At 36.3% G+C, this 26,259-nt stretch overlaps 1 protein-coding gene across 3 annotated transcripts in view; it reads right to left on the bottom strand.

Annotated features, from left to right (window-relative positions):
- SLC25A13 (solute carrier family 25 member 13) overlaps window positions 1-26,259 on the bottom strand; it is a 111,252-nt gene that overhangs the window by 24,025 nt on the left and 60,968 nt on the right. For all 3 annotated transcript variants that reach the window (XM_067291669.1, XM_067291668.1, XM_067291670.1), the window contains 8 exons: window positions 21,583-21,729; window positions 19,053-19,191; window positions 18,114-18,207; window positions 17,843-17,927; window positions 15,559-15,643; window positions 14,914-15,072; window positions 7,881-7,933; window positions 6,756-6,836 (listed from right to left, as the gene is read on the bottom strand). In XM_067291669.1, the coding sequence (XP_067147770.1) occupies window positions 6,756-6,836; window positions 7,881-7,933; window positions 14,914-15,072; window positions 15,559-15,643; window positions 17,843-17,927; window positions 18,114-18,207; window positions 19,053-19,191; window positions 21,583-21,729 (843 nt within the window). The remainder of the gene's footprint in view (window positions 1-6,755; window positions 6,837-7,880; window positions 7,934-14,913; window positions 15,073-15,558; window positions 15,644-17,842; window positions 17,928-18,113; window positions 18,208-19,052; window positions 19,192-21,582; window positions 21,730-26,259) is intronic.

The raw sequence follows: 26,259 nt of genomic DNA, 5'->3' as shown, positions 1-26,259 counted from the left end.
CTGGGTTCTCAGACAAGCCATCTTGTGCTATTTTGTGTCCTCTCTTGTCTGCGGTCCTATCTATACAGGATTCTGATAATGCTCTTTAGCAATGGGAGTTCATATAGTAAATACCTTCATTGCAGATCACGAGGAGATTTCCTGAGCCCTCAATCATTTGCTTTTCACTCCCCTGACCAGGCTAGCATAGAAACAGCTTTCAGGCCGCTCAGGCAGAACTGTGTTTTTCCCCAGTTAATCTGCCTTGTCTTCTGAGAGCAGACTTCTCTCAGTCTGGCTAAGGCTTTCGTTTGGATAGCTCAAACAGCGAACACTGCTATAATCGAAAAGCCTTGTTAATGTCCACATGTACATAAACTGCAAAGCAAGCTCTTTTAAACATTCACATTAAAGGGCTCATGAATGGAATTGCAATTAGTCTGAACAGAAGTACATTCCTGCTACTGCTTCACACAGCTTTCCAGGACAGATACAAGTTATGACAATTTCTGCACAATAGTTTATTAATGACATGGCTAAACAGAAACAAACTAAAGTACAGTTTGTTTACAAGCACTGACCAACTCCGCAACAGGAAAAAAATTAGAACTGTGGATTCGATATTTTCTACTTTATAGGTAATATAATTCTTCAGAAGCCTAGCCAAAAAATTAAAGTGGAGCCTACTTGATTGGCATTATAAAAGCAATTAAGTTACAGACCTGTCAAATATGTTAACATTTGGCTCTGTCTGCTCTACTTGTCTATTTTGACTAGTTGTGGAATCACTTAATGATTTACAGACCTTCCAAGTCTTAAGGTATGGTAGCTGCATTAAAACTATGACCCATTATTTCTTGGTCACATCATAAATTACTGTGACATCATAAATATCTTCCTTTTTCTCACAGAAAACTAGATTTTAAATCCTGATTTGAGTTTGAGGGGTCTTTTTTTTTTTTTTGGAACCTGTACTAGTAAATGCTAAAATATCTTACTGCCTTTAAAATAAGCAGTAATGAGTAATAGGAGAAACGGATATGTAATAAAATATAATTGTCAAACCAACTATATGTTTTAAGCTATAAAATATCATCATACAATAATTTTCAGTCATTGTTTCTAATACAATAGTAAAGAAAAAGATTGAATGTATTTCAAATGGAAAGAATATTAAGCATGTTTGTTGGAAAAAATGGCCTTTTTAATAGTTCAACATTTTTGTTATACAATCAGATATATAACAGCCTAAACCTGTTCCTCTCTCCTTTTTATTTTTCTTTTTCAATATGTAAAAAAAAAATTTTTTTTTTGAGGGAAGAAGGGAAGTGAAGAGGAAGAGGAGAGAGGAAGGAAAAAGGGAAAGCATCTCTAATTTGTTATGGGAAAATACCCTTGGAAAAAATTAAAGTAAATGAACTTATCCAAAAGGAAAATTCAAAACAGAGTGAAATCACATTCTAAGTTCTTAGTGCTTTCAGGAAAGGCCAGTTTAAACAGGTATGACTGGGTGAAAGATTCAGCAAACTATTTTTTAAAACATCCAAACCTACAAGGAAATGTGGGGTGAGGTCAAAGAAAAGCAGGCACTCTGCACCAGGAACTTCCCCACCCTTTGGTACAACCTCCTGCAAGGGCTATCATGTTACTGTAGGTTCCCTTCCTACACTTTGGTATAAGGCTTAAAACTCAGATTAGCTGCAAATTAGTTGAAGACAATTAAAACAGAGCAGTGCTGGAACACAACTGCCTTGCAAATGGAAAGTCAAATTTAAGTTCAAATCTATCTGGTCTCTTTTGCAGTAAAAGATTAAGGATAGTTTGAACCACTATGTTGAAAATAACTACAGTTCAAGGACACACAGTGTTTCAGAGGGGAAAACTCCACTTTAAAATCTTTAATTACTTATGCTATACTATACTATTATGCTATATCAATTATATTAAATATACTTAAAAATCAAAATAATTTATCTATTTAAGTAAATTTTATATAAAGAGAAAATAGACAGCTTTAATTTTAATCATGGAGAAAAAAAATTAGGCACCTTTTGAATCTTTCCTTAAACAAGAAACGTGAATTTGGGGCTTTTAAACATGCATGTAGAACTCCCCTTGACAGTAATGGAAGTTACATTCACCGACTGCAGGGAGAAGAGACCTCTTAAAGTAAATCTGTTAAGAGTTCAAGAAATATATGCCATTTTCCTTCAAAGCTAATATGAGTAATCGTAAAGAACACCATTATTTCCTAACTATCTCAATAAGCTAGACCAAAACTTTTATGTACGATACAGTTGTTCATTTTTTTCAGATATCACACAGAGATGATTTTTTCCCCGGCATACATAATGCTGAGTTTCATTTTACCCATAACTCAGACTTCCTTGCCAAATAAAATTTTATCAGATTTAAGTTTCTGAATAATGAAAACAAGAATGACACTTTCAGTTCCCTTTAGCCTGCAACTTAAAAACTTCTGGATTTTTGCAAGTAAGATACCTAAGAAGGGTGTGGGAGTTGTAGTGCATCTACCCTCTACCTCCACTACAATGCTACAGAGAAAATGCAGCTCAGATGTAGACTTATCTTTATTACTCTCTGAAACATAAAACAAATGTTGTAAGTAGCTTAATACTAAACTATCTGCACTGGATTGGTTGTTTGGCAAATTTAATCTGGAATTTCATATCATATTCCTTTATAAAAATTAATTCTGGACAGGATGTTGCACACTTCTGAGACGAACTCCATCTTAACCATACCTAATTTTTATGTTCCATGGCAGAGCTGAGGTTGTCCAAGCAAGTCCAATGTGTTTCAACTTTATTACGATTTCTATAAAGCCTCTAGAAATATGCCTAAAATTGTCTTGACAACTTAAATAAAAGCAGATCTGTACGGGGTCTGTAACTGTACTGTGCTACATGATTTAAACTGGCTAATAGTGAGCGCACACTGAGCAGCTGGGAAGGAAAAAGACTGTATGCTGAGAAAGAGGAGGGAGAACAGAAGGAAAGGTTACAAAGCAAAATGTTTTTCCCCTTTCTTGCAGAACATTAGGCCTCTGATTTACCTAGATAATTGTTTTAGTAAATTCAGACAAGTCCATGTATATTTTATAGCAGTTTCTTTTCAGTCATACTACAATACTTCTTCCGTTTTTCTTAGCATTTTGTTTGTATTTTACGATCATTCTTTATTTTGAATCTTTGCACAGTTACTTCCAGGCACAATGTAAAGGCTTCAATTAAATGTGGAACTGTTTTATCGATGGAAACAAGCAGAATGATCATCTCACCAAAGAGAACAGTCGTAAAGGCAGCATCTCAAAACCCCCAAATAATATTTATGCCACTTTGTAAATGCTAATTGGTTAATACAACTCAAAAGAAGAGAGTAATCACTAATATTGTATCAAAAAAATCACATTATTTTTATCAAAATCTTTTAAATGGATGAACTTTAAGAAAAACATGCAGCTAATCTCAGTTTAAGTATTGATTTTTTTCTTTAATATATGAAATACGTTGAAAGACCAGAAAAGAAAAAACATTGCTTCAAGAACATTACCAGTGTAAAAAAAGACTTAAAATAGTACTTATAGCTTACCCAAACTCATCTTTTTATCCATTATCCCTGAAGGTAAGTTACAGGATTAGTAGAAATCAATCCTTACATTTTTTTGCACTTTTTCATTCGAGGAGGTTAGGTCAGATCTGTGGTACAGATGCCTACCAAATCACAGCTCTACAGTATTATTACAGAGAGTCTTGGAAGTGAAGACTTTTACTAGTCTCATAATGATAAGGACTATATAGGAATTGCATGATCCAGTGATTAAGATATGAGAGTTCTAAATACAAGGCAGAGACCGTATTTCATAGTGGCTGTCAGGCACTGTGCAATCTCGAAGTTACATATATTTTCATAGGTAACAAATATCATAGTCACTAGGAAAATTTCTTGCAAACAAAGGAGGAGAAGATGGAAATTTTGAGCCAGTATAGTAATTTATATACCAACTGTCCTTAAGATTCTGTATAAAAATATAAAGGTTATATTTTTAATTGTATGGCGGGGGGGGAGATCTCAGAAAAAAAATCTCAGACAGCCCATCACTTTCATCTTCACATAATTAAAAAACTATGAAACAGGTTGTTAGCTGAACTAAGTGCTGTGAGGTCATGAAGTAAAAGATCTTTCTAGTTTTTCTTCCTTTTTTGCAGGAGAGAAAACAGTTTACAAAACAGAAAAAGACTTGTTCAATGAAACAATCAGCTTTAGTTGCAAGTGCAAAAGTCAGCCATGTGTACTAATTCTCAGTAATTATGATGCAAAGCGAGCTCCTTAGGGACTTAAAAGTCAACGCCTGGCAATGCTTGGGCGAACAGCAGAGTGGAGCTACTCAGGTGATACTGACCCCTTCAAAGCCCTTTGTGTTACTAAACAACCAAATACATCCAAGCATCTACTTGGTCCTCCCTTTCTTAGATATTAATGCTGTAATGTACTCAGAGGGCTGGTGTTAAAAACATGAAAATCTAGCATGTGTCCCAGCACCACGCCCTTGCATAATCCACTCTAAAGAAATGTAAGCACAGAAAAAAGGGAAATTTTACATCTTTGTTTGTAATACAATCGCAGCAGAGATCTAGATGTGGAGAGTGGAACTGTGGTAGGGCAGGTTTCCTTAATAAAATTCATCTTACTTGGCTGCCCTTTTTTTAGACTCTAACACATCATGCTCTTTGCCTCCCACATAAGTGATTACTACATTTTCAAATGAGGTAAAATCCAAGACTAAAAATTTTCAAAACGATTCAATAGTCTCATTACTGTTTCCACTGGAATCAGAAGTTTCACTTTGACTCAAACTGAAACAAAAAGTTAGGCCAATGCAATGCTTTAGGAAAAAACATAGCTTTGGCATCTCATATTTTTAGCATATATTTACACCAACACAGAAAAATTAATCTCCTTTCCCCCCAAAACTAGGCACCACTTGTAATGACAGTCTCTGTTGCTAGTCTGAATTGGGTTTAAAATTACAAAAAACAAAGACCACCTGCAGAAAAGACAAGTTGCAACCTATCTACCTGGCACTAGACTATGCCCTTAAGCGGAGCACTCCACTTAAAAGAAAACTCAGGGCATTCTGCCACCGCACGTCTGCTGCTAGAACTTTATGCAGCATCTCATTGCTAATATTATATTTCAAATACCAAATGGGACAATCCAACATTTACAGCATGTTTAAAATATGTCTCAAGCCACCTATCCCTTAAAGCAGATCCTTAGTTTACAATGAACTACTAGCAAGAAGCTTGCTGCAGCATTCTCACAAATGACAGCTCTCTGTAGAGAGTGCTATTTGTACGGCATTAAAAAAAATTCACAGTAGTCAGTAAAATTAAAAATACAGATCAAATGATATTTTAAATGAAAATTTTGCTGAGTTCTCTGTGGCTGCTATGTTCATAAGACGTTTTATTAGTGTAAGGGGCAAATACTTTTTACTCTGCAAGTACTTTATTGCATTTCTCCTTCATTTACAGCATGCTTTTTATTTAGGACTTTAGAGACCCACATTCTTCTCTCCCACCTCCCCCCTTCTTTTTTTCCTCCACTGAATGCTCCTAAAGTTACAGAACAAGGGGATCCTACCTGGCAGTCTACAACAGGTCAGTGATCAAACAGAAGGAGCAGTCAGACAGCAGCCAAATCCTGCCCCATCTCCCTAGAATTACAGAAAGCCAGGGCTTCTCAGCCTGCAATGCAATCAAGCCACTGCACCCTGAGGCTTAGATAATCGTAGTACACTCTTTGCAAGCACATACAGCGCAAATCTCCGCACCTACTGTGGCTAAGATACAATTATTTGTTTTTAAGTTGTTGTTCAATGTAGTTTTCAACACAGGTAGAAGCTGCTTGAAAATGTGACCTCATCTGTCTTATGACAGCAGAAACAAAGATAGATTGAAAATATACCAACATTGCTCTGCCCCAGTGATCAAAGCCAGTTTAAATAAACAGTGTTCTTTATCTATAAAGTGCACTAGTCTTTGAACAACTAGACATTTTACTTATTTACATTTGCTTGAACAAAATCAATACACCAGATAAAGCAAGCTGTAATATGAACACACAGAACTAGACCAAAATGTGAAATATTATCATTTACCCAGTAATATAACAGTTGTTCATTAAGATACTACCTTGTGCAAGGAAAACAATCTTAAAAACTTAGTGGGTTTTAAATACAGCCTACATTCAGGAATGCATTTTGTACCGAGTTAACATTACACAGCCTACGTCTGCTATGAACTCAAGGAAGCATGAGTAGTTTCTGCCATTTCAAAAAGCCAGTATCACTGCAAAAAGTGAAAATTAGTGGGCGCAATAACACATCAGGAAAGAAGTGACATGGCAGAGTGGGTGCCACAATGTAGTAACTAATTATTAACTTCTGGAAAGGTTAGCATGAATCCTGTTTAGGCCATAAGCTACAGCCAACATTAATAAAGATACATTCTTTATTAAGGAAACAAACTCTTAAGCTGTGAGAATTATATAAAGCAGTTAAAAGGCACAATGCACAGAAACATTTACCCTTTCATCAAGAACGGCTGGCCTATCTAGGAAAGAACTGAGATGCTCTAGTAGAGTCTGCTCTTGCACTGGATCTGTGGTTAAACAGAAGCCTTAGTCCACATAGTTAATCTTACACACTCTACTTTCATACATCTCATGTGAAGGAAATTAAAGATACTTACGCAGCCACCAGCAAGAATTTCTGCAGCCAATGGGACAGAGCCATCTTTAGTCATAAACTTATCTCTCACAAAATCATTAACCTTAAAAAAAAAAAAAAAAAATTATGAAAACTGATAAATTAAAAGGATGGAGAAAAGGCTCATCAGCTGCACCTTTTGTGTAGCTGAAATACATGCAGATGATGGGCCTGACATGAAGCTACCAAGCTAACAGATATTAAATAAAACTTAGGTTGTATATGAAATATTGTAAAGCTGACTATGTTTTTCTTTCCAACAGATTTGAAGCATCAGAGAATCCAATTAGGAATTATTGAAAAAAACAAATAGATAACAATCACTGACTTAAATAACAATAAAATCATCATCTGAAATTTAATATGATTAAATCATTTAAGATTTTGGAAATGCTTATTAAATTTGCAAATTTAAATATAGCTCCAAATAAATATCAAAATGTTCAATGCTAATCCAAATCACAGCCCCAAGTACCTTTCTTTTTTTAAAATGCTTACTATTAGCTTCTGTGAATAAGCAATATATTATGATTTGGTTATAACAAGAAATTCTTCAGTGCTTTCAAATCATTCAAGAAATACAAAACCACACAAGCAAAACATTTAGGAAAAAAAAATGCATGCAAACCAGTTCCTTTCTTATCAGCCCTTCACTATATGATCATATTATATCTTGTAGTGTTAGAACTGAAAATACAGGAACCACATGCAGATACAAAAACAATGCTCCCCCAAACCCAATAAATACTTATTACTTTTTGCCAAGAAGTAAAACTGAAGGCCTGTGCTACTTACAAGCAAGTAGATGAGCTGAACAAGTAGACTAAGACTTGTTACATTTGGAGCAAGTTCAGAAGTAAGAGTTTTCAATCTGATTCTTTAAAAAAAAATGTAAGCATGTGACTGGTATGCCACTTGTAACGTCCAAAAGTGAGATACAAACAGTTGCTTTGTGCTTTTGCAATTGCGTTTGTATCAGACAAAAACCCTGGAATGCACTCTACCGTGCTTCTGACACGTTAAGAACAAAAATCCTAAATGTTCTAATCGGAATTAGTCAGACATAAAAATGTGGAGAAATGTAAAAGCGATCCACTCTCAAACTTACAGTAAGTTTTATGGCCTTCTCTGGTGCTACTCCTAATAACTGTGGTAACAGGCCTGTAACATGGAAAGAGAGACTTCAATGCATCAAGTAACTTAGTATTAACTAAACAAATCAACGATACGTGGAGATCACCACCTAGAAACAGGGGCAATTTTTATGGCAATTTTGTGTTATTATATTTAATGAGAGTACTTAAACATTCCATTTCGAGAATAAACTTTGTGCTGCCATTTCAAGTCTGAGTAAATTCCTATATATTTTAGTTACTTCAACTTTTTTAAAATCAGTGATATTAGATCACTTTACACTTAAACACCAATACAGATTTACCAACTATGCTTCAGTATCCTGTTCTACACTAACATCTTGCACATTTTGTGTGTATCTTCACACAAAAATTAAGATTTACTAATTAATCTCGTGAAAAACAAGATGTATCCATTTTAAAAATCAGGATGATAGTGTGTTTTTCTGGCAAAAACAATAGCATTAGATGGCAGGACCCAAGGGGATAGGGATAATAATAGTACAAATAAAAATGCAAAACATTCAAATATATATGACTGTATTCTTGAGCACTCTCTAGCTCACCAGCTCTTAAAACCAGCTAGCTCGTCAGTTCTTAAAACAAAGGAAGTTATGCTGTTATCTTCCCATACATGTAATTTCATATTTTATTTTGTTAAAAGTGATGCACTGTAGAGCTGTAATTGGGAATTTCTGACTACTGGCTTTGTTTGCTTAGAGTGAACAGTCTGTATTTTGTAAATTTTTAGATGACACAGCCTAAAAGCACGCAGAACTTACTGAAGGGGCCTGGGGCTAAAATGGTATTGCAAGTGTTCTCCAGGAGCATAAAATCAGGGTACCATTCAGATGTGTGAGAAACAATCCCATCGGCAAGAGTTCGCGGAGCCAGCCCCCTTTGTTTTAGCAACTCAAACGGCACCTCTGGGTACTTTCTGCAAAGACTGATGTTTGCAATTCTCCACGTCTTTATTCTTGGGGAAAGGGGCAACAACTACGGCTCCACATCTAAGAGCTCACTTACTCAAATTCATTTTCCCAAAAATTTAAATGTCAGAACAACAAAGAGAAAAATGTTTGTGCACTGGATTAGTGTATTTTTTCGTTCTGCTACCATCCATCAGCTTTTTTTGGTTACTGCTCACTTTGATAGTAAGGAAAAGACAGCAGAGAATAGTGCCACTTGGCTTGTGGTTTCAGGAGAGCCAGCCATATTTATTTACATCCCTTAAAAATTTTGCACTTGCCTTAACATTTTTATTTTTCAAATGTCAAAAAGAGTAAATCATTGCATATACAACTGATGTACACATACACCTAACTTTTATTTACAGAAGACAGCTATGTTAAATTATGGTCATATGGATGAACATTCAAACAAAAGAATACAGTGATGCTAAGCTCACAGGCAAAGTTGCTCAAAAAAAGAAAGATTTTGCAGAGTAAGTTAAATTTCAAAATTTGAATTTCTGAATTAGTTTTAGTTGCATAGGCAACTTGCATTCAGACTTCAACGCAAAAGCATTAAGACAGTCAGAATTGTATATACCACATTTCCCACAGCTCTACAAAAAAAAGACAAGGATATACAGTGAATAGAATTTTTACAGTTTAGCCTTAAACAGACCAGATTCTCTTTGTAATTGCTATGATGTAAATGTTCTGCCAGTCTAAATTTACATCTTTCTGAAGAACATACACAGCCTTGGATAGACATTATGGCTACAATTTTTTTAATCTTCAGAGATTTTATTTTACAAACACAGTACCTGATCCCAAGCCTACTGTTCTTAGTGGAAATTTTCCCACTGTCTCTAGTAGATTTAGAGCAGGTCTGTAAACAGATGTGCAATTCTACAAGAACTGGGAGACCATTAATTTCAAAATAATATATATGTATATTACTACATCTAAGCGATATGTAACATGATTGCTGAGTTGCATCATATCAAATAAATTACAGAAAAACATACTTTCTGAAATATTAAAATATAAAATCATAAAAATACCCCAAATGGAGATATACATAAATCTCCAGATTTGGAAGCATCACAGTCAGGACAAATCAAATGGATTTTCCTTACACAGATTTGAAGATGTACTTTTTATCATTTTTCATGTTTCGATTCCTAAAACTCTGCATTTGTAAAGGCGCTTGTAAAATCTTAAGAAAAACATATTTATCTTGGCACAAGTCCTTTTTCACTCAAATCTGAATGGGACCGTTTTGACTCAAAACTTTCCACATAACTTCAATGTGGAAGAGAAAGTTTAAATGGAATAGGTACACACGTTAAAAAAAACCTTCCCCCTCTCCCTTCACACTCGTAAGTATAATGCATATATAGCTTTTAAAAAGGCAGTATTAATTTTAATTCTACATTTTATAGCCTTGCCAATAACCAGTTAGACCTCCTGTCTCTAAGCCAGCTGCTCAGGAAGGTAGATGGACTCTTTCTTTTGTACTCTTACCTAAGTAATAAAGCAATCTGTAAGTGGTACTTGTTCATTCTACATGTTATGATTATCAAAGCTATATTCCCTTTTCCTTGTCCGTAGATGGGAGCACTGAAACACTGTGGAAAGATTTCTGAGCTTTATAAAGAAGGTAAGTTTTGGAAGAGAGGAAACACATCATGGGACACACACGACCACCATTTTCCCCAACATGCGAGGAATATTTTAGTATTATTGTGCGTCAGCAGCTCAGCAATTCACAGAGGTGGGACAGGCTTAGAAAAGTTTGACAGTGTTTTAAAACCATATGCATCTTATAACATTATAGAATAATATTTTGCAGATAGGTGGCCTGCTAGTACAGTATACAATATAAAACCCAATTTATATTTCCAAGGCTCTTTAGCAGCAATTACCACACACCACTTACAGGCATCTTAAAGTTTTCAATGCATATCTGACACACCTATAGTAAGACTCTATGGAAAGGTGAAGGTATATGTGAGAGAGAGCACTGAAAACTGCATTCAGAGTTTGAGACCTTCTGAAAGCAGCCTACTACTGTTTTGAATATACAGGCAATAGCTCATCCAGCCCAGCTGTGGTGACGGCATTACGTAGAAAGTCTGATTTGGCAAAAATATTTTTTCAGACTTCTAAAAGTGATCAAACTTTGGTTTCACACCATGTTATGGACATGCTTTTCCTTTAATATTCAAAAAGCCTTGAAGGAGTTATTGCTCAGTCTAGGTAAAACATTTGAAACCAGTGTGACATATGATAGAAAGATGGTAACAGAATACTGCCAAATTTTCTATTCCAGGATTCACACAAGAAATTGGATTAGAAACCACCAGTTTCCATTCAAGCACAGCTCCCTCACACTGTGCATGGGGGTATTTCTTTTGAGAAGGTTTTGTGTGTTGACAGAACTTTAAGATAAGAGTAGGATAATACTTGCATTCCACAAAACGGTACTTCACTGCATACTTCTGGAGGACAGTTTCTACCATGGTCTTGTTGTATCATTATCATGGGAGTCCATCAGTAATAACGAAGTTGGATGATAAATGAATGATTAAATATATATATCTAAGACTAGAAGGCATCTGGAGGCAATGCAGTGCTACAAGCACCACCTGACAAATTAAAACTAACAAGATCCTTAAAAGTTAATGATCAAAAATAACAAAGTCTTCCACAGCATGTCTTCTGTCTTTTTCCTTCTCTAGGTGAAGTGGAATTAACTCAGATGTATGGCTAGTGAACATTTTAATGAGCTACATTCTATCTCTGGATTTGCTTTTCCCATGGAATTTTCATCAAGTATAGGCGAGATGATCTCTCCTAGATGCACTGCTTAAGATTGTGAGGCATTCTGTGATTCATTAGGTGGTCTTAATATTAAAATAACATTAAGAAATATAGGTGACTCCCTCAGTTGGAAGAGATGTTGACAGATTACAGCCTTGAAAATTTTCTTAGCTTTGCATATATATAAATACATGCATGTATTTCAAAATGCACATTTCAGGTACAAATGTAGCCACAACAGTAAGTTATAGATATATGAGGTGAGTATTCTTCTAAGCCATGCTTAAAAAGAGGCAGATGAACAATTTAAGACATACACTTTTTAAAAAAATGAATCTAGCTAAAACATTCAAACAATGCGTATTATAAAGATAAAGATTCTACACAGGTTTATATTATGTTCATATTTTTAAAATCAAAGTGCCTTCTCAGTGGAAATACTGATTATCCTCAAGACCAAGTTCACATTAAACAAAATTTAGTGCTCTCTTTATATCCACAAGATGGTGTAATTTATCCTTATCTGAGATTGGTGGTTCAGAACATGGTAGTTTTACCCTTTTCAAATTCAGAATAAAATAATGATAAAAAAAATCAGCTCACTTCACTGGGTGGAAATATGTGGCTTGTATTAAAAATATCCTCTGAAATGCTTGAGTTCAGAGTAGGGTTTAGAATTCCTGCTTGCTTTCTTATAGTGCAACATGACAGAGATCACTGCTCCAAATGTTTCTACTCTAAATTTTTTAATGATTTTGCATCGCTATACAATAAACTGGGAGAACTCTGCCAATTACACAATTACATTTACACTAGTGTAAAAAGGAGTACCAGTCACCAATTAACAGCAAAAAATAATATACTCTATAGTTTGTCTTACCTAATTTAAGTGTTTAAGATTAGAATGCAATGACTCTCACTATAACATTTCTGCATTAAATTGGCTGAATATGTTCCTTTCAAATCTTCTTGTCCTCTAGAGCCTAACTGGGACCCTTCATTCTGCACTCAGTTGCTCAACTTTCTCCAAATGTGACCTCACTAGAAATCTGGCAACAGTCTGAATTTACAGAACTGCAGAAAAGAAGCTCCATGTTTTTAGGGAGTTTTCAACATTTGAGTCTTTAAAAAGAGAAGTTGAATCAGGGTGCTCTTTAAGTAGAGAATCTGTTCAAATGCAGATCTCAATTTGGCTCTGAAATGATGGTGGTGTTTGCCACCATACAATTTCTTCCATATAATCAAAAAATGAGATTGTTGCCTTGTATTTAGAAGTTCGGCTCCACAAAACTGTCTGATATTTCACTCTTCTTTGGAAACTTGAACAGTAGTAAAAGGGATGGGGAATGAAAAGATAAGCTATGGTGATGATGGCTCATAGAGCTCCTCAAATGTGGCAACGACACATCATTCTCTCTAAAAACATGATGAGCAAATGGAGTTAATCCGTTTTTGTGACATTTATGAAGTTTTTTACAGTTGGAAAATCACTGTGTTTCAAAGTTTAAATAAGACAGGAACAGATAATTTTGGAATTCTGCATTTTTATTCTTTCAGGATCATGGAAGAGACAGGCATACATTTGCAAGGAATACATTTTGTTCTCTAGCCAATAACTGAGACTTCCTACAATTCTGATTGCTACAAATCCCTACAAAATGTAAATCATGTCAATACCCTCTATTAAATTACCAGGCCTACTCAAAAAATTACCCCAAACTCAGTGAATTTAGCAACAGTTTTCTCACCTCTAATAGTGCTGAAATAATTAACAAAATTCATATATTGCGGAGAAGCTACTTAGTCGACTTCTGGTAACTCAGATCGTATGTTACAGAGTGCACACATACCATAATACTTACTGTTAAGGTTGTTTAACACTTTGTCTTATAAAACTGTTAGTTTTTTCCAGGTGCATACAGCTTTGTCACATCATAACATGTTTTACTGAAATCCTCCATACTTTGTTCCTGACTCAGGTTTAACCTTTTCCTGTAATACCCACTAATACCACTATTACTACTATAAAACTGTTCTTAGAAATTAAGTTCAGTCCTTACAGTATGCTTATTTTCAAAAGTTTAAAAAAGTTTCTAAGCAAGCCCGCTAACAAATGAAATAAATAATACAAGTTTCAAAAATCCTCCTCAGTGAACATGCCAGACGGGGATAAGAGATCTAAGCAAGCCCGCTAAAAAATGAAATAAATAATACAAATTTCAAAAATCCTCCTCAGTGAACATGACAGATGGGGATAAGAGATCTCAAGGAGCATACTGACAAATCAGAATACGGGAAAATTAATGTATCTCTGTGCCAGAGAATAAATAGAGTCTCATGCAGTAGTTCATGATTCTTTGCAACTACTTCTGCATTACCTGAACTTGCACCACTGATGCCGTTGATAACTGGGGCAATGAAAAAACAAAAAAAAGCCACCTTCTAACTGCAGGCACTTACTTAAGATGTATGAAGTTAAGATAATGTAGATCCTGGGCAGAGTAAATAAGTTTTTGGAAGGTACCTCTCTTTATCAACTAAAAAGGGAACTTGGAACAATTAACTTCCTAAGTTGAGTGACTTGGTTAAGTATATAAACCTAAGTGAGCTGAATCCCAAATAATCTCTGGCTGAATCAACAGTAACAAGCTAAGAAGAAGTATACATAAAACTTGACAAAGATGACAATTCCCAATGATCAGTGAAGCACATAGAATTGGTTCAGAAAGACCTACTTTGCCGCAAAAGATACCACCAAAGGAGATCTGGTTGATACCCAGGTACTCTCTTTCTCTTTGCTTTTGAGTAGAAAGACAACAGGCAAGAAAGAACAGAGATGAAAAACAAAGATCAAAACCAGATGATTTGTCTAACTTCTGACCAAATAGGATGAAACATTCTTGGTACTAAAGACTGTTAAGGAGACCAAAATTTGACTCACAGTGTATTTTTGCTGTAGGAAATTGCTATTACTTTCCTATTGCAGATTGGGAGGGTAAGGACAAAAAGGTCCCACAAAAATGTTCTCCTTACAATGAGGTTTGCATTATCAGTAAGTTTGCAAACCCCTGATCTAGAATAGGAATGCAAATCTATATGAGAGAGGTCAAATGAAGACGCACAAGCAAAAACCAGACAAAACTGAAATCTTAAAAAAATGGGTTCAGGAATCCAGATTGGCACTGAACTCTTCTTAGTATCTTATCATTAGTATATGACATTTTTCCAAACTTACCTCTATAAAGCCCAAAGAATCCTTCAAAACGTAACACTTTCTTGAAGCAATCAAAGCTATTTTTGTACATAAGTTCTCCCACAAAAGAGCCTGTAGATCTCTGGTTTTGCATTCGAGTTTTTACCAGATCAATTGGGTAGACTGCAGTGGCTCCAACAGCTGCAAGTAAAAATTGAAAATATAATAAAGAACATAAGAAAAGGACATAAGAAAAGATAATTTTGCATTCAGTGGTCTTTAATTGCAACTGTCATCTTCTACATTTATACCTCAATGATCATTTGCATCTTTTTTCTCCGTAACATATTCTGGATCCATTAAAAGATCTCCCATAATTTTAATTGAAAGCATTACTTCCTGGCCCTACCTCATTAATCTTTTCTCTTCTGAAACTGGTTTGGTGACAAATCAGATAGAAACATCACCTGCAAACTCCAGTTGCTCATAAATACCAAAACCAATGTAGACTGGATGACCTCTTCCCATTCCATCTTACAGTCATCCCATCCCTTAGATATGGCTTCAAGGGAAAGACTGAGAAGGCTTCCACACTTAAATGAAAGGCAGGAGGGGGAGAAGGGGGGAATAAAAGAAGAAAAAAACAAACAGTGAAGATGAATAATTTTTTGCTTAGCTATGACTAACCTCCAGCAATTGAACCAAGGGCAAACCTGTATGCTGATTCTGCAACCTGGATGAGAATAGGTCGAGACACATCGCCTGGAGCTTTCTGTCAAGGCAGGATTTAAAACAAAAGGGGGACAAGAAAAATAATCAGAACATCATATTTAACTGGAGTACATCTCATGATCAGACAGATATCTGGATATAAGTAAGAAAAAAGTATTGTCAGATACCTGTAGAAAATCCCAGAGTACACTGGGGATTTTGTTTTTAATAATTATTTCTTTTCCACCAATTTCTGAACACCATATAATTAACCTCTTAGAATTGGAATAGAAAAGACAAGAAAAACTGATGCTACAGCACAATTACAATATCCAAAATCAAATAATGGCCCAAATATGCAAGTATGAGGGTACACATATTACACCTCTAAGGAGGTAGGTCATTATTTTCTACAACTAAAAGCAACTCCAGTTTGGAACTTCTTTCTACTATGGACAAAAACCAGGTAGGCCTATTACTTCTCAGGCTATCAAAACATGTACGCAAGCATTGTTCACATGTACCAGCTGAAGGGCAGTGAGGTTTCATAAAGGACCCTTACAATTTCATTTTTCCCCACAGTCTATGAGCGTTAGATTCAGCCCAATGAAAAATAAATTTCAGAAGTGCTCCAGATTTAGAATTGTTACCTAACGACAGAAAAAAATTAGGATGATGGAAGTTCTGGGGGGGCCTTCAGACTTCTGTACTTACGAACACTTTTGCAATACTGCTTAGGAATATAAGGAGAAAAGGGACAAAATTTCCTGCAAATGTGTTTAGGTTTTGACTAGTACTAATACACAATGTAGCCAGAGCTGGCCAGAAAATTAACTGAAGGTATCAGCGTAGCTGAAAATCTTTCCAGTCTCATCACCATGCAGATGCTACTACAAAGAAATTTCACGGAGGAATGAAAATGCAGAACAGATAAGCAGAATATATGGTAAGATTTAATTAGGTTCACATTTCCTAGTCTCTTAAAATCACATAAATAATACTGGCAAAGACAGTGGCCCCAAAGCAGAAAATTCAAGAAGCTGCTACTTTCACCACTGCATTTTTGGCTACATTTTACTGCCACTTATTGTAACTTACATTACTTGATATTCAGTTCAATTCTAATGCTTTTAACTCCTTTAGGAGTCTTCTAGGAATAGATGGTCAGCTTTTGGGAGCCAACTCATTTAAATTCATCCCAGCATAGTCAACATTTAGTCACTACTCAAACAAACAGAAAACCACCATCCTAGATACTGTCTTGGAGTGGTGGTGAGGGTGTTCATATGTAGGGGAGCAAGAAGAAGAAGAAAGAGAAGTAAAAGAGAGGCGCGTGTACACACACAGAGGCCTGGCTCATGGCCTGTTAGTCCTAAAAATGTAGCCTGCACCAACTCATTGTGGTCAAACTGGCGTCTCCGCACAGACCCAGAGTGGAAAAAAAAAAGTCAGTCTCACAAGACACAAAGTTAAGACTGCCTCAGACAGACAGACAGACAGAGGGACAGAGAGAAACAGAGAGAGGATTAGTTTTAAATCTATCTATATATAAAATTGTGTCATTTTAAAAATATATGTTAAAATAATATTAAAATTTTTTAAAAAAATCAAGAGGTTTAACATTTAAAGAACTCTCTTTTTGACTCAAACACAACGAAAGTTCATTTTCTTTTAAACCATAGAGAGAAAGTCAACATCCTTTCTTTCTTCCACATATAGACAATCTTAATGCTTTTACTGAAACTGTGATGGCAGACTAGACATAATTTCTCCAGTTTTGATATTCACCAGAACATGAGGCAAAGCAGAGAATACTTTGAAGCCTTGAACATGCATGTCTTTCCAGAATGAGGTCTGCCATCTAATAGGCTGGATGCTGAATTTAACATCCACAGTCAAAGCAGGAAGCCTTCTTTCCTCATTAAAAAGAACAGCAAGTGACAGAATCACAAAACAAACATCTTAATTAGGTATACACCTAATATTTACTGAATGGCTGGATGACACTCATATATATTTTGTTTTATCTTTCTAAAGTAAATTGCATTTAACCTTTCAAAATGCAACCCAAGAGAAAGGGGCATAGGGAAGAGGTGGAAAGGACATGATGCAGGTTAAAAGGAAAATTCTAACAAGGAGATATTCCTCAAGAGAAAGGCAACTCAGCTAACTGGCAACAGCAGAGAGAGGTAGGCTCTTTATCTGGCACTGGAAATGTAAGGAACACAATACATAAAAGCATATCGGTTCCTCTTCTTACCTGCCTCTGAGCCTCAGCCAGATTGTAGGGCAATGTCCCTTCCTCCAAAGGAGCAATTCTTTCAATGTCAGCTAATGTCATGCGTCTGAGAAAATTCATGTAAAAATCAGCTTAGTGTTTGCTTAGAGAGATGAGTTTTCAGATCACAAAAAGTTACCTGTATGTTTGACCAATACACCATACTCTCCTGCTCCCCACTTCCACCTCTCACTCCTTCAGAGAAGGAGGGAGGAGGAAAGGAAAGAGGGAAGATAGATAATTCTCTACTTACCCCCGTGGCTCATATAAATCTGCTAATTGAAACAAGATGTCAACTTCCATGGGCGTAACCTGACCAAATTTCTGAGCTGCGAGAACAAACTCCTCTGCAACAGAATAAAAATATAGAAGAGAGAAAAACTAATCAAACCAAAACAAGTAATCCAGAGCACCCCAGAGTTGTTTTATATTTTAGTTTTAAAAACAAGATGCTGGCAGGGTGGAGGTGGGAAGGGAAATAAAAGTGACCCACCGCAAAAATGTTCCTGCCACTATATAAATGGATGTTTTAAACGGTATATCCATCATACAAATACGAGCAACTCTCTGGTCTTAAAGCTTAGTGCTATCAGCAGGTTTTAGGATATTTGACATACGGTATCAATCAGTTGCGGGTCAGAAGGAAAAAAACAAAAATAAAGGCAATCAGAAAAAAAAAAAAGAGTCAAGAGACGTGGAACTTTTCATGCATACTCCCAATAGGCCACATTAATGAAACTTTGGCGTTGCACAGGGAATTCTCTATAAAAGTGGTTAGATAGAGCAGATAACATCTTGTTCCAAGCTTGTAGATCAGCTTACTGTGCCGCCAATACAAGTTTATGGAATTCTTCAACTACCCTTGAAGGTCACTTTAATAGGCTGCCAATTTGGCAGGAGTCCTAGGAAGTTTTTTAAACCTTTAAATATCTTTACATACTTTCCTCACCCGCCCCCATTGCCAGTTTACTAGGACCTTCCTTCTGATAGAAACAAACCAAAAAACCTGGAGGGTGGACTCCCACAGGAGTGTACAAAACTGAAAGGTGCACCAAGCAATGCTAACAAGGCAGGCTTTCCCCATTCTGCCCCCCCACCATTGATTTAAAAAGCATACAGATGAGTTCTTCCCTTCCACCCACCCTAACAAAATGCCCAAGAAAACTTCCAGACTGCAAACATTTCTACTAACCCTTAGTGACTTCCACATCTTTTCTATTTCCAGCCAGAGTACTGTAGATCTTTCTAATGAGCTCCATGTTGTTAAGGAGAGAATTAAATCCATTAAAATAGGAAAAGCTGACCTGATGGGAAGTGGTACCTCCAGCAGCCTAGAGTAGAGACAGTAAAAGAAGAAATGAGAAAGGAGACCATTACAAGATTAAGAAAATCTTGAAATAAAGGTTTTGAAACAGTGTTACTTTATAAGAGTGACAGTAGCACAGGGTTGCTTTTTTAAAAAAATGCAAAATAAAGACTCTATGAAAGATTATGTTACTGAAACTAATCATGACCAGAATGTAAAACTTTCCCCACCCTACAAACCTAAACAAATACATATGCAGGATTATAACAACATAACCAGTAGTAATTTACAAAGTTCAAGTTTCAGTACTGTTTCAGTTGGAAATGTTTTATAAGTTGGCTTATTTCTAGTAATGAGGAAATCTACTTCTACATGTAAAGTATATTACTACACAAAAAAATTCAACAAAAATCAAAACATATTCTGAAAAAGGTCAACTGAAACATTTAAATTCAGAGGCATTTCAAGTTGAGGAGAGCCAGCAGTAAGCTCTCAGGCTTATATCAGGCAGTCAAACCAAATGGGTACAATAAGGTTTGAACAGTAACTCACTCTCAAACAGGAACTGAACCTAAACCTTTATTTTGAAGTTGTGTTGGGCCTGCACATGGAAGAACTACTGGTTCAACTTCCCAATTTGAAGTATAAGATAGGTGATCTGGCAAACTTCTGAAAACAATGTATAAGCATGCCAAAATGTAATTGACCTTGAAAGAGAACCAAAAATCTTATCTATGTTTTATGAGAGAGTATATGACCCAGGGAAGGTGATAACAAGACTGGGGAGAGAACAGAGGAGGGAGATATCAGAAATCATCATCAGTCCATGAGTGTTCTTGCTGTGCTTTTCACTGCAAACTCCTTCCAGTATTCTGCTCAGAGGTTGCAGCTCTCATCACTTCACACATCTCCCTGGAAGCCTCCCTCACAAATCAAAGCAAAAAAGACTTCTTTAAGCCTGGATATGGCCAGGTTTTGGATTACTTGGAAAGAGCTGCTAGAGTAGAATTCCCAAGTTAAGAAACTGTGGTCTAGATCAAATGCACCAATCTTTTTTCTTCGGTCACACTGCAGAATTGTAATATTTAATTTGGCTTGGGGTAGAAATTAGTGCTCTGTGAGAAACACAGTTCATGAAAGACAAATCTCACATATTTTAAAAGGTCAAAGCTACAGATACTTTCTTTGTGGTATGAGGCAGAAAGTTTCACCTGATAATAAAAAAATGGAGATTCAACTAAATGGACAACAGAAATAGCACAAGGGGCTCTAGAAATCAGAAAGGTGGCCACTAAATAATAAAATGCATTTCAAGCTGAAAAAATTCAACCAAAGTAAAACAACTGTAAGTTAATATATAGAGAATACCCCAGGTGAATTAATTCAAAGCATTTAATATATTAACGTATTTGTATAAATTCTAAGTATTTAATGCAAGAAGCTCAGCAGAAAGTCACTTGGGAGGAAGCCCCTAGAACAACACAGATCAATATGCCATTATAGCTAATAGAGGGAAAAAGGAGAGAAAAAGGGAAAAAGGGAAAGGGAGAGAAAAAGGGAAAGGGAGAGAAAAAGGGAAAGGGAGAGAAAAAGGGAAAGGGAGAGAAAAAGGGAAAGGGAGAGAAAAGGGGAAAGGGAGAGAAAAAGGGAAAAGGAGAGAAAAAGGGAAAAGGAGAGAAAAAGGGAAAAAGGGATAGAAACAAGGTTCAGCAATATCTGCAGAGGCATTACCAGAGAAAATACCATCTCTGTGTAATATTGTGTCTGAAGTTTCCCAGGAATTTCCTCATCTCCCAAAATTAGTGAGGGAAAAAAAAAATACATAGTTGGTTACACTGAAAACTGAACCAAGCACAATTTTGTGAAAAAAGTATTCTTCTGGAAAGAAACCGATACTGAGACAAACTGTATCCTGTCTCCACAACTAAAGTCTAATCTAATTTCTGTATAATTGTAAATGTTACAATTATATTAATCATTTGTCTCTGACAAGAGTATTTCCAGTCCATACACTGTCCTAGGTGTTTGAAAATTACATTCAGGAGCTCTGAATGGACATTACATAGCAAGTCCTTTGAGAATGACTTCTCAAGTGGGATGCAATGGCTTTTTGACATATAGCACAGTCTATTATAAAGGAATGACTGGAAATAGTTAGGCAAACTTCAAGGTTGCAGGCCATTACTAAGGTCCATCTACCTGCTTGGTCTTTTGTCTCAGGAGACCAGAAACTTTGAGGATACATATTCTGTAAGGAGAGTCAGGTTTCATACATGTAGATAATTACTGCTAGACTTAAAAACCTGTGTCCATAACCTGGATTCCATGTGCCATGTACAGTGGTTGAAGTACATAAAAAAGGAATCCCACACATGTATCTCATGTCTTTCCCACTGGGGCTACAAAAGCTACTCACAGCTACTAGACATTCTTCTACAAATGGTGTCAGCATGTGTGGCCGGATAGTGACCATAATGTCCCTGAAGTCCATAGCTGTGACTCTTCCAGCCTGAGCATTGTCTCGCTGCACAAAAGCTTGTTTTGCATGTTCTAACTGTATCTCCTGAAAACGTATGGGAGAAAAAAAAGAAAAAAGATTAAGTTAGTCGTAACAGCATCACCTTAACATTCTGCTCTTGTTAGATTTGATATAATGCAATCCTAAAGCATATCTCATATTTGACAAACAGGATTACATGTAATCCCCTTTTAATGGGATATTGTAAGCATAACCTTTCAGCTTTTTCCATCTGTGGTCTATACGGCTCTATCATTTAGCTCAATACTTAACACCTCTGTCCTCTGAACATTAGGTCATGCAACTCATTTAACTGAGAAATGGAGGGTGTCTATCAACAAACCAGTGCAGGTGAGCTCCCACTCATGAACAATAAAGTGTTCCACGATGTGCATTATCCAGTTTATTGCATGTGTCACAGCAGGTCAAAATACTTTCCGTAAAAGCATTTGCTACTCCTTGAATGAGGCAATGTGATCATCATAGAGATTTCCATGAAAATACCCACTAAAATCTTGAAAGCATTCTTCCAAAAAGCATCTTCATTTAAAATATAAAGTTATTATAAAACACATCAGCAGCCTAATTTAGAACTCCTTGCATCACAACTGATTAAGGATCACCTCTCAATATTTCAGCAGTAGTAACAGGCAGAAATTCAATCACATGAATTATCTGACAGAACCACCTGATAATTTCAGTTTGTGATTCAAATGTACCCCTGAGAGAAGAGGGGGAGAAAGACATTTAATCACTCCAAAAATTACATCTTTTCCTACTACAACCTACACCCTTTCCTAATAAATCACTGTTAGACTACTTTCTTACTATTTTTATTTATCACCTAAAGCGAATAGTCCTGCACAAATGGTAACTTGAAAATACATCTCAGCTTTTTGTCCAATTCTACAGCTTTGCTCACACCGCAATTACATTTTTGTTGATGTAGTTTAGACTTACAAACCTGTGTTTCTTTACTGAATGGAAGAAAACAAATCCTTGCCATGCCATCCCTTCCAATTTCAAGGCTCATAAAAACATATTTTTCATGGGAAGTACAATGCCTATTTTGAATACATATTTATAATAAATAATAAATGGAATCAGAGCAAAAGTATGTCAGTAATACTAAGCAAGTTTTGCAGTGGACAATGGCATTATGCTATTATTTCTATTATATTTGTGAATAAATATCTTAAAAGTCATATTAAACAAAGACTTGCACTAATCAAGAATCACAAGCATGACATGTTCACGGTGATTATGGTCTCCTGTAAGTTGATATTTACTTCACAGCAGCATTCAATACAATACAGAGTGAAGGGTGAAAGGCAGAATCAGATCCACAAAAGGCCTGCAGCAGCCACCATCCTTCCTTCCACCCACTCAGTTCATACTACGGCCACTGATCCATTCAAACCATTTCTGTCTTTTCATTTCAGCTTCTCGACCTCTCTAATTTTAGCCTTAACTTCCAATTAAAATACTATATCCTCACCTTAAAGGTATGATGAAAACCACCTTATATATCAGGCAAAAGAAGGAAGAGGGGAAAAAAAGTTTCAGCACTATGTTTCACTCACAGCATTATTCAGAATTTTCTGCTTTTAATGGGAAATGCTTGTGGGGGTTATAATTTGAAGTGTTACAATTTCAGTTCTGTCACGTTTCCTTTACATTACAGCCCCCTATGTGGAGGTGTTACAATTCAGCAATAATATTCACTCTGGCTGGATGTAGCCATGTAAGCTCTTGCTTCATTCCAATTGTGACTATAATTTCAACAGAATTTGGAAGCAAGTAATTTGGGAGGTTTACAGCGGGAGGAGCACAAGAACACAAAAAACCCTTTTCAGCTTGAGGCAGGCAGCTATGCAGGAGGCACACAGCTCTGAAGAGGAGTTGAGTATAATAATTCTTGTATCCCTAATATTCACCACCTGGCAGGTAGAAACATATGAACAAATAAACAAAAATGTTTGTCATTAAGTGGCAGCATCACCAAGGAAAAAGAAATTGAATTTAGCAGAAGGACTACATGGGAAACTGAATGTTGATTTCTTCTCTTATTTGATTTGTTTTTATCAGTGAAATTCCTGGAAATCCTATGGTGGCAGAATACAGCACCAGAATGCAGTAGAAAACCCTGGAGGACCACTTGCAAAACAGAAGTCCAGCTTGCAATCATCCACATGCACCAGGTTGCAAGTTCGGTGGTATGTATATCGGCTGGTGGGCTCTCAGCTCAGGGACGCCTCAGCCACTGAACCAAGGCAGGGCTCACATTCCAGAGAGATATGCTAAGGGCACATTTCTTGTCATCATCTAGTTAATTACTAAAAAGCTGTTAGTACTACTATCAAGTACAAACCAAAGCCCTCCATTCTCTCCTTGCTTAAGGACATGGTTAAGGATTCAGTGCTGCCATTTGCCCCATGCTCCTGTCAGTTACGAAAGAGCAGCTTCACCGTAAAACGACACCAAGACAAAGCTCTGAACAGGGTGATCTCAGTCCTAGGGGCTCCCCTTCTGCACTTCTTCCATAGCTCAGACATGAAGTGGTTTAAGCCTCCTGTGAATAGTTGCAGAAGACTCATCCTATCTTCTCAAAAGGTAGGGTCTTTTTAAGCTGTGGTTATTTTGAGCTGTGCTAAACACTGTTCCCAGCTTCACTGAACAGAAAGCACAGGGACTTTGTCACTTGACATTCCCAAAATATGAGCAAAGCAATGATAAGGCATACAGGTACATTCAGACCTTTATATGGTAACAGTCTCAAAATCAATTTGTCATATAAAAATCTGTCACAAAAATCAACACACAGATGCCACTGCTGTAATCCCTGTACATTGCATAACAGTGCAATAAACTCCTAAGTGTTTAACTTAAAAGCAAGACTATCTATCTATTCCATCAGGCTCCAAGTCTGAAAACTAAGACATCTCACAGCATGACTAACTATGTTTCAAACTGAGGCTCAGTAGCTACCAGCAATTATCAGGGAAATATGATGAGATGTTTGTAACACTGCCTATGCAGCTAATATAAAAAATACCACCTTAAAAATAAGCTTTAAAAATAAAGCAAAACTGTAGCATTTCATAAGGGTTCAGAGATGATATCTGATTTGCAATAATTTTTATTGTTTCACTGTTTCAGTCCAAGACTGTTTAGCCAGACAGATTATGGTTAAAAGGAATACAATCCTCATTGCTTTGCAATACAAATTACACGTCCTAAAGAATCTTCTCTGACTAGACTTTCTGTCAACCCAGATATACTTAGAAAACAAGCTTCTCCCTTGAAGCTGCAAGTCTAAAATTCCCCCAGCTAGAATAAGTCTTTATGGAAAATGAATTTGCACATGATGGCAGGCATGCTGGCACCAGAATTTTCATGAAAAGATTTCCCATTTAGAGATTTTACCGCAGCTTTCACTTAGAGCTCATTAAAAACATCATTACTTTCCAGTTAGACAGAAATTTATGTTCGGGTTTCATTCCAATGGATCTACAAGCCATTGTATGCAGCACAATCCTTTCCACTGGAGCAGATCCCGAGATATCAATTATAAGAAGTACTACTTCATCCACAAATATGCTGGGCATGAATAAATTCCCAGAAAATGTGCAAATTGATTTACAAGGCCCACATACAAGCATATGTTAGAATCCAATTCTGCAGAATAGATTTTATACGCTGAGCAAGGGCCAATACTGCTGTTCATGAAGCAGACCTACCACTTAAGTGATAATGGAGCATGACTATATCCAAATGGATGACAAGACTGAAATGTAGCGGGAAGATGTGAGCTAATTTTAAGCCAACAAAATGAGAAGCAAGGTAAAACAACACACCTTGAGCTCTGTGCTGACACAGAGAGATTGTTATCTGTAGTTGAGCTAAGCAGTTTGCAGTCTATACTTTGGGGCATCTCTCTGTTCTACTGTAGACAAAAAAAAGTGATGGCAGAATAGAAATATTCCAAATCCCCTACAAACTCTTCTCATTTAAAGCAAGAAGAGATTTGTTTCATGTATGGATAAAATATATTCATTTTATTTTCCATGTAGCCTCAGCTTTGTCAAAAGTGATGATTAGCCCAAATGCTGTGACAGATTATGAATATGTAACAACTTCATGTGGCATAATAATAGGATCCAACATGAATGAATTTTAATCTAGTTGGATTATTTCATTAACAGTCACAAATGGCATTATATTTACAAAGCAGTACCTGAAGTGCCTTACAGAACCATCTGGTCCATGTTACGGGCAACATAAAGAGCATTCACACATCAGGAATGCAGAGAGGTAGTTTGGTATCCACTGTGGTCTCCTGCTGTATAAGGTCCAAGGTCTAGACATTAGAACAAGGAGATCGACTCATGCATAGGGAGAATGTCAGAAGGAAAGGCTGAGTACCAAAGGTTACAGAACTCAAAGGAAGATTTCTATGCCTGTGAATATTAACTCTCCAATTTGTGCTGAGAGTCATTTTTGTGCCAAAACTTCAGTATTTATAATATAACGCTGCAAGGCAAAGGCTGGTAAGGAAATTCACGTGCTTCAAAG

Source organism: Apteryx mantelli, chromosome 2, assembly GCF_036417845.1.
Source record: "Apteryx mantelli isolate bAptMan1 chromosome 2, bAptMan1.hap1, whole genome shotgun sequence".
NCBI classification, from domain to species: domain Eukaryota; kingdom Metazoa; phylum Chordata; class Aves; order Apterygiformes; family Apterygidae; genus Apteryx; species Apteryx mantelli.
This window is presented reverse-complemented; position numbering and strand designations above follow the sequence as displayed.